This window comes from Erythrolamprus reginae, chromosome 3 (genome assembly GCF_031021105.1).
Source record: "Erythrolamprus reginae isolate rEryReg1 chromosome 3, rEryReg1.hap1, whole genome shotgun sequence".
NCBI classification, from domain to species: domain Eukaryota; kingdom Metazoa; phylum Chordata; class Lepidosauria; order Squamata; family Dipsadidae; genus Erythrolamprus; species Erythrolamprus reginae.
The window spans coordinates 174,714,415-174,728,213 of record NC_091952.1 but is presented as its reverse complement, the minus strand read 5'-3'; the positions used below and the strand labels follow the sequence as shown (position 1 = coordinate 174,728,213).

Sequence of the window (13,799 nt, the reverse complement as noted above, 5' to 3'; positions counted from 1 at the left end):
AGGGACCGGCTGGATCTCTGCCGGATCCATGCCCAGAGGAGGAGGACAGTGAACAGGAGGGGGAGGACCAGGCAGACGGGGGAGAGGAACATCAGGAAGAGGAGGAGGGAGAGCAGCCTGAGACCCCCGGGGGGGTGTCTCTCCCCAGCTAGTAGCCTGGTGTCATTGGATGAAGACGCACAGGCTATAATAGACACGAGGCAGCGACGAGCAGCTCAAAGACGGGGCCAATTAGAAAGGTATTTCCATCCCTGAATTGGCAACAGCTGGGTTTGGGTGTGGTTCTCCTCAGCAGGGTTGAAAAGGCAGGCCCGCCCTTACAGTCTTGTGGAGAGTTATCAATTGGGAGTCCTGTGACCTTGCTTCGATTCTCGGCGTCTCTGATCTTGTCTTGTGGCCTAGAAGTCTGGAAGACTTGGAGGCGTGGGTTTTATTATCTCCAGTGTGGTTTTTGCCAGCAAGAATCCTGTTTTATTGCCTGGCCTTCGTGAAACCTCTGTGAAGCTTCATAGTGTTCCTGTCTGTAAGAACAGTTTTTGTTACCTGTGTTTGCTTTGAATTATATAAACTGCCTTTGCTTTTTACCAGTGTGTCTGGCTACTCTTTTTGGTTGGTGTTGGCGTCTGGGGGGACCCAGACAGAACAGAAACCAATCGGCAGCCAATGCAGCCAATCAGCAGCCAATTTTGAGAAGATGATAGGCAAATGATCTGGACACTTTACATTTATCTTCTGTACAGATTAAGGAAGAAAACAAGGCCTAAAGATATTTAAAGATCCTTAGTGACACAGAGGTTAGTATGCAATACTGCAGGCTATCACTGCAGGCGATGGATCCTGACTGACTCCAGGCTGACTCAGCCTTCCATCAGGGTTCCAGATTGCCCGAACTGTTAGCGACCTGCTGGTGACGTGACAATGGAATCACAAATCCGGTTCAGTTGGTGCATGGCAAAAACACACTCCCCCATCCCCCCGGAGGCCTTCCGGAAGTCGGAAATGCCCCCCCCCCCCCCCGAGCCTCTGTGTGAGACAAAAATCAGCTGGTTGGTGCACACGTGCGAGCTGGAGCTGAGTTTGGGCAATGGCTCGTGTGCCGGCAGATATGGCTTCATGTGCCACCTGTAGCATCCATGCCATAGGTTTGCCATCACTGCTGTAGTATATGACTTTTGCATCCAAATGATTAAAAAAGAGGTTTAGTTATATTTCCAAGAGCTATTTGGAATACAGTATATATTTCAGATTTGCATCCAAATGATTAAAGAAGAGGTTTAGTTGTATTTCCAAGAGCTATTTGGAATATATATTTCAGATTCCATTGCTTGTCTCATATCTGAATCCCAGCGACCAGTTCGGTCCCACAGAGTTGGCCTTCTGTGGGTCCTGTCGGCCAGACAATGTTGTCTGGCAGGGCCCAGGGTAAGAGCCTTCTCTGTGGCGGCCCCGGCTCTCTGGAATCAGCTCCCTCCAGAGATCCGCATTGCCACCACCCTCCTCACCTTTTGCAAGAGTCTTAAGACCCACCTATGTCGCCAGGCATGGGGCAGCTAGACTATGCCCACCCCCTCCCTGACCATTAAATGCTATGTGTGGATGTGACTGAGCTAATTGACTGCTTTTTAATGTAGTGGGATCTTGGATGATAGTTTTACGTAATTAGATTTGTATACATATTGTTTTTGTATTTATCCTGTGAACCGCCCCGAGTCTTTGGAGAAGGGCGGCATACAAGTCTAATAATAATGATAATAATAATAATAATAATAATAATAATAATAATAATAATAATCATCATCATCATCATCATCATCATCTATAGTTGCCAATGGCTTTGAACTGGATTCTCTGAATCCAGCTCTGAGTCTGACTTGGGTCAAAAACACTTTCATATTTTCAAGATCTTGTTTGGGATCACGATATTTATGTTGCACATCCGCTACCGATATACAGACTGTTCTAAAGGCTGAGAAAGCCTGCTCATTATAGTTTATAGTTATATTCCAGCGTAGTTATATTTTCCATCCTTCAGTCTCTATATAATCCTTTAAATGATTAATATTAATTTGCTTCTCAAATGAGATTCAGATGGAGAAAAGCTAATAAAAATGGAACAGATCAATATTCAATAAACATTTTTTTTCCATTTAGGATTGATGAATAAAGGGATAGGAAAAAGCCACAAATGTTTATTTCAATATATTGTTACTCTACTTGGCAAGCTTATGAAATGCACAAAGGTGGAAAAATTCAGCATGAAGGAATGGTTGATAAAATTGACAGGGTTTGTTGAGAAGACAAACTAATTTGTTCGATTAAAGGAAGGACAATATCTATATTTATTGGTGGCTGGAAATTTCTTATGGATTTTATGTGTAATTTTTTAAAAAAAGGATAAATTATAAAAAGAAGAGCGAAATGGTGTAACTTTAGAGAGAAAGGTTAAAATATAACTGCTGTGAAGAGTATCACAAGTCCCTTCCTAAATATATTTCTTTTTCCTATTTTCTTCTATGCTTTTTCTAATTGCACGTTTGCCTTTTCCTTTGGTTTTTCTTATTTCTCTTTCTCTTTTAATTTGTATTAGTTCTGATTACTGCTGTTAACATTTCAATAAAAATATTTTTAAAAATAAAGACGAGGACAGAGCAAGCCTTCACAACTCGCTCCTTGTTTTATGATGACTGTCATGTTGCAGGCATGAAGGGAGGGGATGGAGGAAGGGAGTGGTGGGGGGGTGGAAGAGACCATATATAGCATTTGCTCAAGCCTATATTTGGACAGAGTTTGCTCTATTTGTCAAACTGAAGAGAAACAAGGCACACAACTTCTAAGACAAGGTATATTCCTTAGAATTCACTCTGATGATTAATTTCATAGTCTATTAATTACTGAAAAAAATATTTTGCATGATTGCTTGAACTGGTGCATGGGAAGAGTTGAGCTTAGAGAACATATTTTATGAGCAAGCCGTAATGAAACGCTGAAAGTATTTTCGGGAAGCCTCAATATGCATACACTAATTGACCCAGGAATTGTGAAATTCAATGGGTTTCATGCACATTTTCCCCCCTCTGGTAATTTGTATAGGATCAAAGAGATAGCATGCTTAATTTTTTGTGTGTTTGTTTTTGTTTTTGAAGTTTTAAATTTACGTTTGAATTTTTTTAAAAAAAAAATGGAATCCTTGCGTGTTCTGGGTATTGGTATAAAATTTTCTTAGTGCTTTTTGTCATGTATCCATGTAAGAGAAATGAATTGGAATATTTGTGTGACATTAGCTTGCATCTATTTTTCTACTCTTCCCTCCCTACCCCACTTGTGATAGCATGACCTGCTTAGTGTAGAGATCGCATTAACCTTTTCCCTTTTTCCTTCCTTCATGTAGGGGAGGCATCAGTGAGATAGCTACAATGTCAGAAGCAAGGGCCACTGAGAATAAGAAACCTCCTGCTGGTTTGAGTGGGCGAAGAGCTGTCCCACCCAATGTTTCCAACGCAGAAGAAGACGAAGTACCTGAAGTAGAGACAATTGGTTTGGTGCTGAGGGGATTTAAGAGAGAAGGTAGGACTAGATCCTGGAAATAATAAAGATGATGTAATGTGAGAAAATATTGTTTTACTGAAAGAAAAGTAGATGCTTGGAACAAACTTCCAGCAGATGTGGTTGGTAAATCCACAGTAACTGAATTTAAACATGCCTGGGATAAACATATATCCATCCTAAGATAAAATACAGAAAATAGTATAAGGGCAGACTAGATGGACCATGAGGGCTTTTTCTGCCGTCAATCTTCTATATTTCTATATTTCTAACCACACAATGTAGAACTAATCAATACACCTGAGAGTTTTGAGCCAGGGTGGCGCAGTGGTTAGAGTGCAGCCCTGCAGGCTACTTCAGCTAACTGCTAGCGGTAGTTCAGCAGTTCAAATCTCACCACTGGCTCAAGGTTGACTCATCCTTCCATCCTTCCGAGGTGGATAAAATGAGGATCCAGATTGTTGGGGGAAAGAATGCTGATTCTGTAAACCGCTTAGAGAGGGCTGTAAAAACACTATTGCTATTTTTTTTTCTTCACTTCCCTGTCAGTCATACTGTTGCAAAATATTGAAGTTCAGACAGAATTCAAGGCTGCGACATCTGCTTTTTTCTCTTGGTGATTAGCACATTGCAGATCATTGTCATGGGCTACAAAATACAAGGGATATATTCCCTTGCAGTTTTGTAATAAATCCAGCACGCTTGCTATCCATATAACCTTCTATTAGGCACCTGCATAAGTGGGCATTTTTTGGCAGTTCACAAAATCATCTCCATGCCTGATCTTGTATGCATTCTGGAAAGGAATTTATTTACAGAATGGCTTTGATGCACTATTTGAAAAATCATAGCAAAATTAGTCTTTCTTTAAATACAGGGTGATTCTTCCCACCCGTTGATTTGGCACCTAACACCTGCCCATATAGAGTTAGTTGTTCCCTGCATTTTGAGGTTAGCGGGAGTAGACTTGATCGGAGTTTGGCTTTAAAGGATTTCTGTGAAAAACGGAAAACGGAAAATCAGATGGTGTTTGTTTGTTTGTTTGTTTCTTAATTTATTTCTTTATTTCTTTATTTCTTTATTTCTTTATTTCTTTATTTCTTTATTTCTTTATTTCTTTATTTCTTTATTTCTTTCTTTCTTTCTTTATTTATTTATTTCTTTATTTCTTTATTTCTTTATTTCTTTATTTCTTTATTTCTTTCTTTCTTTCTTTCTTTCTTTCTTTCTGTATTTATTTATTTCTTTATTTCTTTATTTCTTTCTTTCTTTCTTTCTTTCTTTCTTTCTTTATTTCTTTATTTCTTTATTTCTTTATTTCTTTATTTCTTTATTTCTTTATTTCTTTCTTTCTTTCTTTCTTTATTTCTTTATTTCTTTATTTCTTTATTTCTTTATTTCTTTATTTCTTTATTTCTTTATTTCTTTATTTCTTTATTTCTTTATTTCTTTATTTCTTTATTTCTTTATTTCTTTATTTCTTTATTTCTTTATTTCTTTATTTCTTTATTTCTTTATTTCTTTATTTCTTTATTTCTTTATTTCTTTATTTCTTTATTTCTTTATTTCTTTATTTCTTTATTTCTTTATTTCTTTATTTCTTTATTTCTTTATTTCTTTATTTCTTTATTTCTTTATTTCTTTATTTCTTTATTTCTTTATTTCTTTATTTCTTTATTTCTTTATTTCTTTATTTCTTTATTTCTTTATTTCTTTATTTCTTTATTTCTTTATTTCTTTATTTCTTTATTTCTTTATTTCTTTATTTCTTTATTTCTTTATTTCTTTATTTCTTTATTTCTTTATTTCTTTATTTCTTTATTTCTTTATTTCTTTATTTCTTTATTTCTTTATTTCTTTATTTCTTTATTTCTTTATTTCTTTATTTCTTTATTTCTTTATTTCTTTATTTCTTTATTTCTTTATTTCTTTATTTCTTTATTTCTTTATTTCTTTATTTCTTTATTTCTTTATTTCTTTATTTCTTTATTTCTTTCTTTCTTTCTTTCTTTCTTTCTTTATTTCTTTATTTCTTTATTTCTTTATTTCTTTATTTCTTTATTTCTTTCTTTCTTTCTTTCTTTCTTTCTTTATTTCTTTATTTCTTTATTTCTTTCTTTCTTTCTTTCTTTCTTTCTTTATTTCTTTATTTCTTTATTTCTTTATTTCTTTATTTCTTTATTTCTTTCTTTCTTTCTTTCTTTCTTTCTTTATTTCTTTATTTCTTTATTTCTTTATTTCTTTATTTCTTTATTTCTTTATTTCTTTATTTCTTTATTTCTTTATTTCTTTATTTCTTTATTTCTTTATTTCTTTATTTCTTTATTTCTTTATTTCTTTATTTCTTTATTTCTTTCTTTCTTTATTTCTTTATTTCTTTATTTATTATTTCTTTATTATTTCTTTATTATTTCTTTATTTCTTTATTTCTTTATTTCTTTATTTCTTTATTTCTTTATTTCTTTATTATTTCTTTATTTCTTTATTTCTTTCATTTCTTTCATTTCTTTATTTCTTTCATTTCTTTCATTTCTTTATTTCTTTCATTTCTTTCATTTCTTTATTTACTTATTTACTTACTTACTTACCTACTTACCTACTTACCTACTTACCTACCTACTTACTTACTTATTTATTTATTTACTTATTGGATTTATATGCCACCCCTCTCCGCAGACTCGGGGCGGCTAACAACAGTAATAAAACAGCATATAATAATAATCCAATATTAAAAACAGTTAAAAACCCATTATTATAAACCCATTATTCCTTTTACCATGCTACAGTGTCTTCCGTCCCCCGTCCTATAGTCTCTCCTATATCTTGTATTTCTTCTCTACTATATCCTCTATAACCTTCATTGTGTATTATTGTGTATTGGACAAAATAAAAAAAATAAAATAAAAGTGCTCTTCATTTTTCTTGAAGAGAAATGAAAGGGAAAACAAAGAAAAACTGTTTCCATTTGAAAGACTCCAACAATTTTTATCTTAAGTACTATAGTGCACAAGAGCATTTCCTATTCTTACCACCCAGATGTACTATTAATATCACGACTTTATTAATAGGTCCAAAATGCATTATGCAATTTTTCTTTTCAAAAAGAAGAATTAACTTATCTTATCATTATTATAATCTAGAATAGTGGTTCTCAACCTTTCTAATGCCGTGAACCATTAATACAGTTCCTCATGTTGTGGTGTCTAGCGCCACCTCTCCCAACAGAGCTTTAAGCTGATTGGCAGGAAGGTCAGGGGAACACCCCCACTGTAAACGCCTGGTTGGTTGGATTGTAAAGGATGCCAGAATAGAATCTTTAGTTCCTAACACCATGGGAAATTTGTTTTTTCCCATAGTCTTAGGCGACCCCTGTGAAACGGTCGCTTCACCCCCAAAGGGGTCCCGACCCCCAGGTTGAGAACCACTGATCTAGAGAAAAGGGGAAATAACACTAAACAACTCTCCACACATCTCTCTCTGTCCATGTCTGGACATCACATCATAAATAACATTAAAAAAATAAAGCAACAAAAAGCAATACAGAATAGATATGGTCACTAAGTAAAACTATCACCACAGAAGTTAATATAGTGAAGAAACAAGGGCCTTCATACCCTTGGGGCTCCAGACCAGGGCTGGTAACCAGGTCTTCATGACTTTATGAAAGGCTAACAGGGTTGGAATCATCCTAATCTCCAAAGGGAGAATATTCTAAAGGGCAGAGCTACAGCAAAGAAGGCATGTCTCCTACCAGTAGCCCCTGCCAGCTCACATACCTTGGCTGGCAGGACCCATAATATGGCTAACCAGTGGTGAAATCGAAAATTTTTCCCTACCAGTTTTGTGGGTGTGGCTTGGTGGTCAGATGACTGGGTGGGTGTGGCCAACTTGTAAAATGTGGTGAAACTCACTTAACAACGCTCTTGCTTAGCAACCAAAATTTTGGGCTCAATTACGGTCATAGGCTTTCTTTCTTTCTTTCTTTCTTTCTTTCTTTCTTTCTTTCTTTCTTTCTTTCTGTCTGTCTGTCTGTCTGTCTTTCTTTCTTTCTTTCTTTCTTTCTTGTCTTTCTCTTTCCTTCCTTCCTTTCTTTTTCTTTCTTTCTTTCTTTCTTTCTTTCTTGTTTCTCACTTCCTCTTTTTTCTTTCTCTTTCTATCTTTGCTTCTCTCTCTTTTTTCTTTTTCTCACCCCCCATCTCTCCCTTCCTTTCTCTTTCTTTCTTTCTTTCTTTCTCTCTCTCTCTCTTTCCCCATCCTCTCCTCTTCTCTCTGTCTGTCTCTGTCTGTCTCACTCTCCTTCCTTCCTTCCTTCCTTCCTTCCTCTCTCTCCCTCTCCTCTGTCTCTTTCTCTCTCATCTCCTTTCTTTCTTGTTTTCTCTTTCTCTTTCTCTTCCTTTCCTTCCTTCTTTCCTTTTTTGTTCCTTCTTTCTCTCTTTCTCTTTTTCTTTCTTTCTCTCATTCTCTTTGCAGCCCTTGGTGGAGAAGCAACTGCTGCTATGGGACTGAGAGAGGTGACAATGGCGCTCCATGACAGCAAGCGGATGTCCCAGGGCTGCATATGTGGTGCACATGTGCAGCCCTGGGACATCCACTTGCCATTCCAGAGTGCCACCAGCCCCAGAGCAGCAGTTACATATGCACCAAGGCCTCCCACCCACCCACTGGCTGGGCCAGGCTGAACACCAACCTTGAAAGGCAAGTGGGCATGGGAAATACCAGGAAGGCTGCTAGCTCCCTTCCCCATGGCTGGCAAACCCTGACATGCTTGCCTGCCTTCACAAGATGTTGTGGTTGGCTCTGGCCCAGCTCCTGCCCCAAGGAATGTGGATGTGGATGTGGGGGAAACATCCACATGCCACAGGCCAGTTTTGCTCCCGATAGAATCTCCCGACGAAGTCTCCTCTGATGAAGGAAGCGTGAGTGGCAGGGAAGAGGGGAGTTTGGCAGACAGCCCAGGAGGAGATCAATCATCCTTATCATCCCTGGATTCTGAACAAGAACTTATGACGGACCCACGCATGCGTAGAGTGATGCATAGGAGAGAACAACTGAAGGATTATTACAGGAGATAAGTGAAGCCACCTGTGGTTGCGTGGCGCTGCTATAATTAATGCTACAGATAAAAAGAGCAGTGTGCTAGTTTAGCCTTGTGGAAGTTTATCTGATTCATAGTTTCATCAAGATTGTGGTTTTGCTGTTTCCCTGTTCAAGACTGTGTGTGGCCTTTCTGGACTTTGGTATTGGACTCAATTTCCCAGTTACTGGATGAGAAATTGGATTGCATTTAACCTGTGCCTTGTGTGTACCAGAAAATCCCTTTGACATTTAAAAAGGGAGTTTTTTCTGCTTTTCTGTTGATAAAGACTTTTGGTTTTCCTTCTATCATATAGTGTGTGTCTTTTTGGACTGATTACCCTGTAATTACGGGCAGTTGGGACATGCCAGCAGAACACAAGGTGGCCATTGGGATACCTGGAAGGCTGCATAGAAGGCAGGGAAGCTTGGCAGGACTGAAGGCCACGTGGAAGGGCATAGGGGAGGCAGGCTGGGACCGTAGAAAGCTGAGACTGGGCGGGTGGGAAGACCCTCATATTGCCATCGCTACTGGTTCTCCAAACCACCATCCTCCAACACTACCAGTTCTTAGGAACCACTGGGAACTGGCAGCACCGGTTCCTGAGAACCGGTAGTAGCGGAGGATAGTGATTTAGAGAACCAGTGGTGTGCAATAGGGTTGATATTGCTGGAGGCGTCTATAATATGGTAAATGATTTAGCTTTACTAAAAAAATGGTCAAAACAATGGAAACTGCAGTTTAATGTTTCCAAATGTAAAATAATGCACTTGGGGAAAAGGAATCCTCAATCTGAGTATTGCATTGGCAGTTCTGTGTTAGCAAAAACTTCAGAAGAGAAGGATTTAGGGGTAGTGAATTCTGACAGTCTCAAAATGGGTGAGCAGTGTGGTCGGGCGGTAGGAAAAGCAAGTAGGATTCCTGGCTGCATAGCTAGAGGTATAACAAGCAGGAAGAGGGAGATTGTGACCCCCTTATATAGAGTGCTGGTGAGACCACATTTGGAATACTGTGTTCAGTTCTGGAGACCTCACCTACAAAAAGATATTGACAAAATTGAACGGGTCCAAAGACGGGCTACAAGAATGGTGGAAGGTCTTAAGTATAAAACGTATCAGGAAAGACTTAATGAACTCAATCTGTATAGTCTGGAGGACAGAAGGAAAAGGGGGGACATGATAGAAACATTTAAATATGTTAAAGGGTTCAGGAGGGAAGTGTTTTTAATAGGAAAGTGAACACAAGAACAAGGGGACACAATCTGAAGTTAGTTGGGGGAAAGATCAAAAGCAACGTGAGAAAATATTATTTTACTGAAAGAGTAGTAGATCCTTGGAACAAACTTCCAGCAGACGTGGTTGGTAAATCTACAGTAACTGAATTTAAACATGCCTGGGATAAACATATATCCATTGTAAGATAAAATACAGGAAATAGTATAAGGGCAGACTAGATGGACCATGAGGTCTTTTTCTGCCGTCAATCTTCTACGTTTCTACGCTTCTAAGTTATTTCAATACTTTGATTACTATTTCAGGCTTTGTGCACTCAAATCAACACATCTGTCTCCCTTTTTTGATTAATTGCAGCTCCTCCAAACATACATTGCTGGTTAGTTCATATATTGAGAAAACCAGTGGGTGACGTACGTAGTACTGACACCGTCATTTAAAAAAGCAAAACAAAAAACCCTTCTTTTTTATTTATTTTCTTTATTTCTGAATGGCTCTTGGGATTGTTGGGACAGGACAATATCAGTAGAAGCACAGGTTCAAATAGAAGAAGACAGCCTTTTAAATAGTCTGACCACAAATTACTCAAGCTCATCACCAGCACTTTAATATCAGAAATAAAATAGAAGTTAGTGCATCTACTTTGCTTGTGGAATCATTTGCCTCTGTCTGTAACTTCTACTAGCAAATGGGCGGCAGCATTCCAGAATAAGTGTGGGTTTTTCATGCTTTTCAAAAGTACCCATGTATGGAATCTGTTGCACTAATTCTGATAAGATAAGGTAAAGTAACTAAAGACAGATCAACATTTTTCAAGAGTAACATAGTGAGTTTAACAGTCATCAAACAAAAAAGCTGGAAATATGAAAACGAGTGAGATAGAATGTGCTTTGTGGCTATTAAAATCTTCCTGTTATTTACATATTTAAAAGTTCCTGTGATTGCACATACTGCACATAGGCTTACTAAAATGCAGTTTGCAAAATGCATGGTGTGGAGCCTACTGGCATTCATGCAGGCACAAGGGCACAGACACAAGCACTCATGGAAAAAACTCATCCCAGGGAATTCTTGTGAAAACTTGTGAATACAAGTAATCCTTGATTTACAACAGTTCATTTAGTGACCATTCGAAGTTACAGCGGCACTGGAAAACATGACACATGAGCAGAGGTGGGATTCACTTACCTTCTCTACTGGTTCGCAAATGTGAGCATGCATGTGCATGGCCTTCTGCACATGCGCCATGCTTGTGCATTACATTGGGGCGGGTGGGCGGAGCCTCCCATAGTGGGCACTACTGGTTCGTGCAATCCAGAGAGAAACAGCTGAATACTACACAGCATATGACCATTTTTCACTGTTATAGCCATGGTCATGTGATTTACGAATTGTTGTGTATTCTCCCATTCAGCCTGAGGATTGCTCAGATTCCGAAGGGGGGAGTGATTCTGAATTGGCAGATTGGCCTGATTTACAGATAGATAGGAATGTTAGTGAAGAAGAGAAGGAGGCAAGTGACGTAGAGATGCATTCAGGATTGAATGAGGAGGACTGGAGGTGTGTTAACCCTTACTTCAGACGTACTCAGACATGGTTAGAACAAGTTACAGGGAAGAGATATTAGAAGGTGAGGAACTTACCTCACATTCAGGTATGAACAGAAGAAGAAGCTGATTCCGTTCAATCTTGTTATCCAAAGATGGAGGCATCCTTGGCATGCTCCGGAAAATAAGCAAACCATTGTGTGATTTGTGACCTGCTTTTATGGCTCCTGGCTAGCACCATCAATTCTAAAATGACTTGTGGAATGTTTTGATGTTATTTCTGTGATAATTAGCTTAACTACTAAAGAGAGAAATGAGAAAGAAAAACTTGAGAGCTGATGAGAGAAGAAGGAGAAATAAAGAAATGTTTGTGGGTTTTTTTTACAATATATGCCTTTAGAAATCATTTATTCCAATTATTATCTGAATTAGCCCGAAACCGGAACACGAATAAGCTGAGGACTACCTGTAATCAGGATCTGTAGGAGCAAGGTAAAATAGAGGGGAGAAGTGAAGACAGAAAATGGAACAAGGTTACAAGATAATTGTAGTAACTACTCACAGTAGTAACTGTGAGAAAGATTTTGTAGTCCTAGTGGACAACCATCTAAATATGAGCCAGCAGTGTGCAGCAGCTGCCAAAAAACCCAACACAGTTCTAGGCTGCATTAACAGAGGGATAGAATGAAGATCATGGAAAGTGTTAATACCACTTTTTAATGCTTTGGTAAGGCCACACTTGGAATACTGCATTTAGTTTTTGGTCACCATGATGTAAAAGGGATGTTGAGATTCTAGAAAGAGTGCAGAGAAGAGCAACAAAGATGATTAGGGGACTGGAGGCTAAAACATATGAAGAACAGTTGCAAGAACTAGGTATATCTAGTTTAATGAAAAGAAGGACTAGGGGAGACATGATAGCAGTGTTCCAATATCTCAGGGGTTGCCACAAAGAAGAGGGAATCAGGCTATTCTCCAAAGCACCTGAGGATAGGACAAGAACAATTAATCAGGGGAACAACTTACCTGCAGAAGTTGTGAATGCTGCAACACTGGAAGTTTTTTAAAAAGATGTTGGCTAACCATTGGTTTGAAGTAGTGTAGGGTTTCCTGCCCTAGCAGGGGGTTGGACTAGAAGACCTCCAAGCCCCCTTTCCAACTCTGTTGTTGTTGCTGTTGTTGTTAACAATACAACACAGCAAACGAGGTCACTATGCTGGACTTCCCAGGACTGCATGATGTAGCGACGAATTGTATATGCTGATCCCAGTAAAGTGGCCTTTTGAAATTGACAGATGGAGGTTTTGTCACTTCCAATGGTTTTCAAATGTCCGCTGAGATCCTTTGGACAAGGACCACTGGGACCACTTTCACTGGCTTATGCCAGAATTGTTGCAGCTCGATAATAATAATAATAATAATAATAATAATAATAATAATAATAATAATAATAATTTAATTTATTTAATAATAAATAATGTTTATTATTATATAATATAATTATAATTATAATTTAATAATAAATATTGTTTATTTTTGCATTATTATTATTATTATTATTATTATTATTATCTGATTATACTACATATGTAATACTGGTCTCAGACCAATTGTCTCTCCTTTCTCCCAACTGCCCCAAGTAGCAGATGCAATGGAAAATTAACACAGCAATAGACCTAGCTGCAGCAGGCTCTTTGGAGACATGGAGCAATATGACCTTTGTCCACTGGCAACCGCAATAAAATTGAATGATAGGTACCAGTTGGAAGGAATTGGACTTAAGAATTGGAGAGAAGTGATCCAGGTCGGAAACAAAGCTAAGGAGCACTTAAAAATACAGCAAAGCCAAGAGGTTGGAAAGATAAAAGTTGCAGCCCGATCCTGAAGACCCTTATAGTCCTTTCATCTAGGGGAGGTTAATGAACCAGCCTCAGTGATGGGGCCAGTCCAAAGAATGAGGATACTTCACTGCCAGGAAAGTACTTCAGACAATAATGTATGTAGTTCACAGAAGCAGGCAACAGATTTGAGCCGGGCAACTTGGAGATACTTAAGAATCACATTAACAAAACTCTTCATTTTGAGCACCTCAAAAACACTGCTTTTTAATGTGTGTGTAGCTGGCTCTTGGTTACTTCATTAGAAAATCTCTGATATCCTCTCATGACTCCTGTTATTTTGCATCACCAGAAGGTTCCACCATAATTTTAGTTGTTTAGGTCTCTATATCTTAAAAGCCCTTGATGGATTCATGATTATGATCACTAGTGAAAACCATTCATATTTATGATCCTTTTAAAGTAAAGAACTCGAGTTTGAAGTTATTCTACCTCACGTTAAGCAACGATACATAATAATACACAGGGTTATATCTGAAGTTTGCCTGTGTTCCATACAATTTCC

The 13,799-nt window shown here is 37.9% G+C and overlaps 1 protein-coding gene across 3 annotated transcripts in view; it reads left to right on the top strand.

Annotated features, from left to right (window-relative positions):
- The window catches only part of F13A1 (coagulation factor XIII A chain), a 178,416-nt gene that overhangs the window by 21,523 nt on the left and 143,094 nt on the right, over positions 1-13,799 (top strand). The window contains exons 1-2 of one of the 3 annotated variants that reach the window (XM_070747200.1): positions 2,798-2,840; positions 3,389-3,564. In XM_070747200.1, coding sequence (XP_070603301.1) covers positions 3,414-3,564 — 151 coding nt within the window. In that variant the 5' untranslated portion in view covers positions 2,798-2,840; positions 3,389-3,413. Of the gene's footprint in view, positions 1-2,797; positions 2,841-3,179; positions 3,245-3,388; positions 3,565-13,799 lie in introns of those variants that run through there. The other 2 variants (XM_070747199.1, XM_070747201.1) reach the window with 2 other exon arrangements.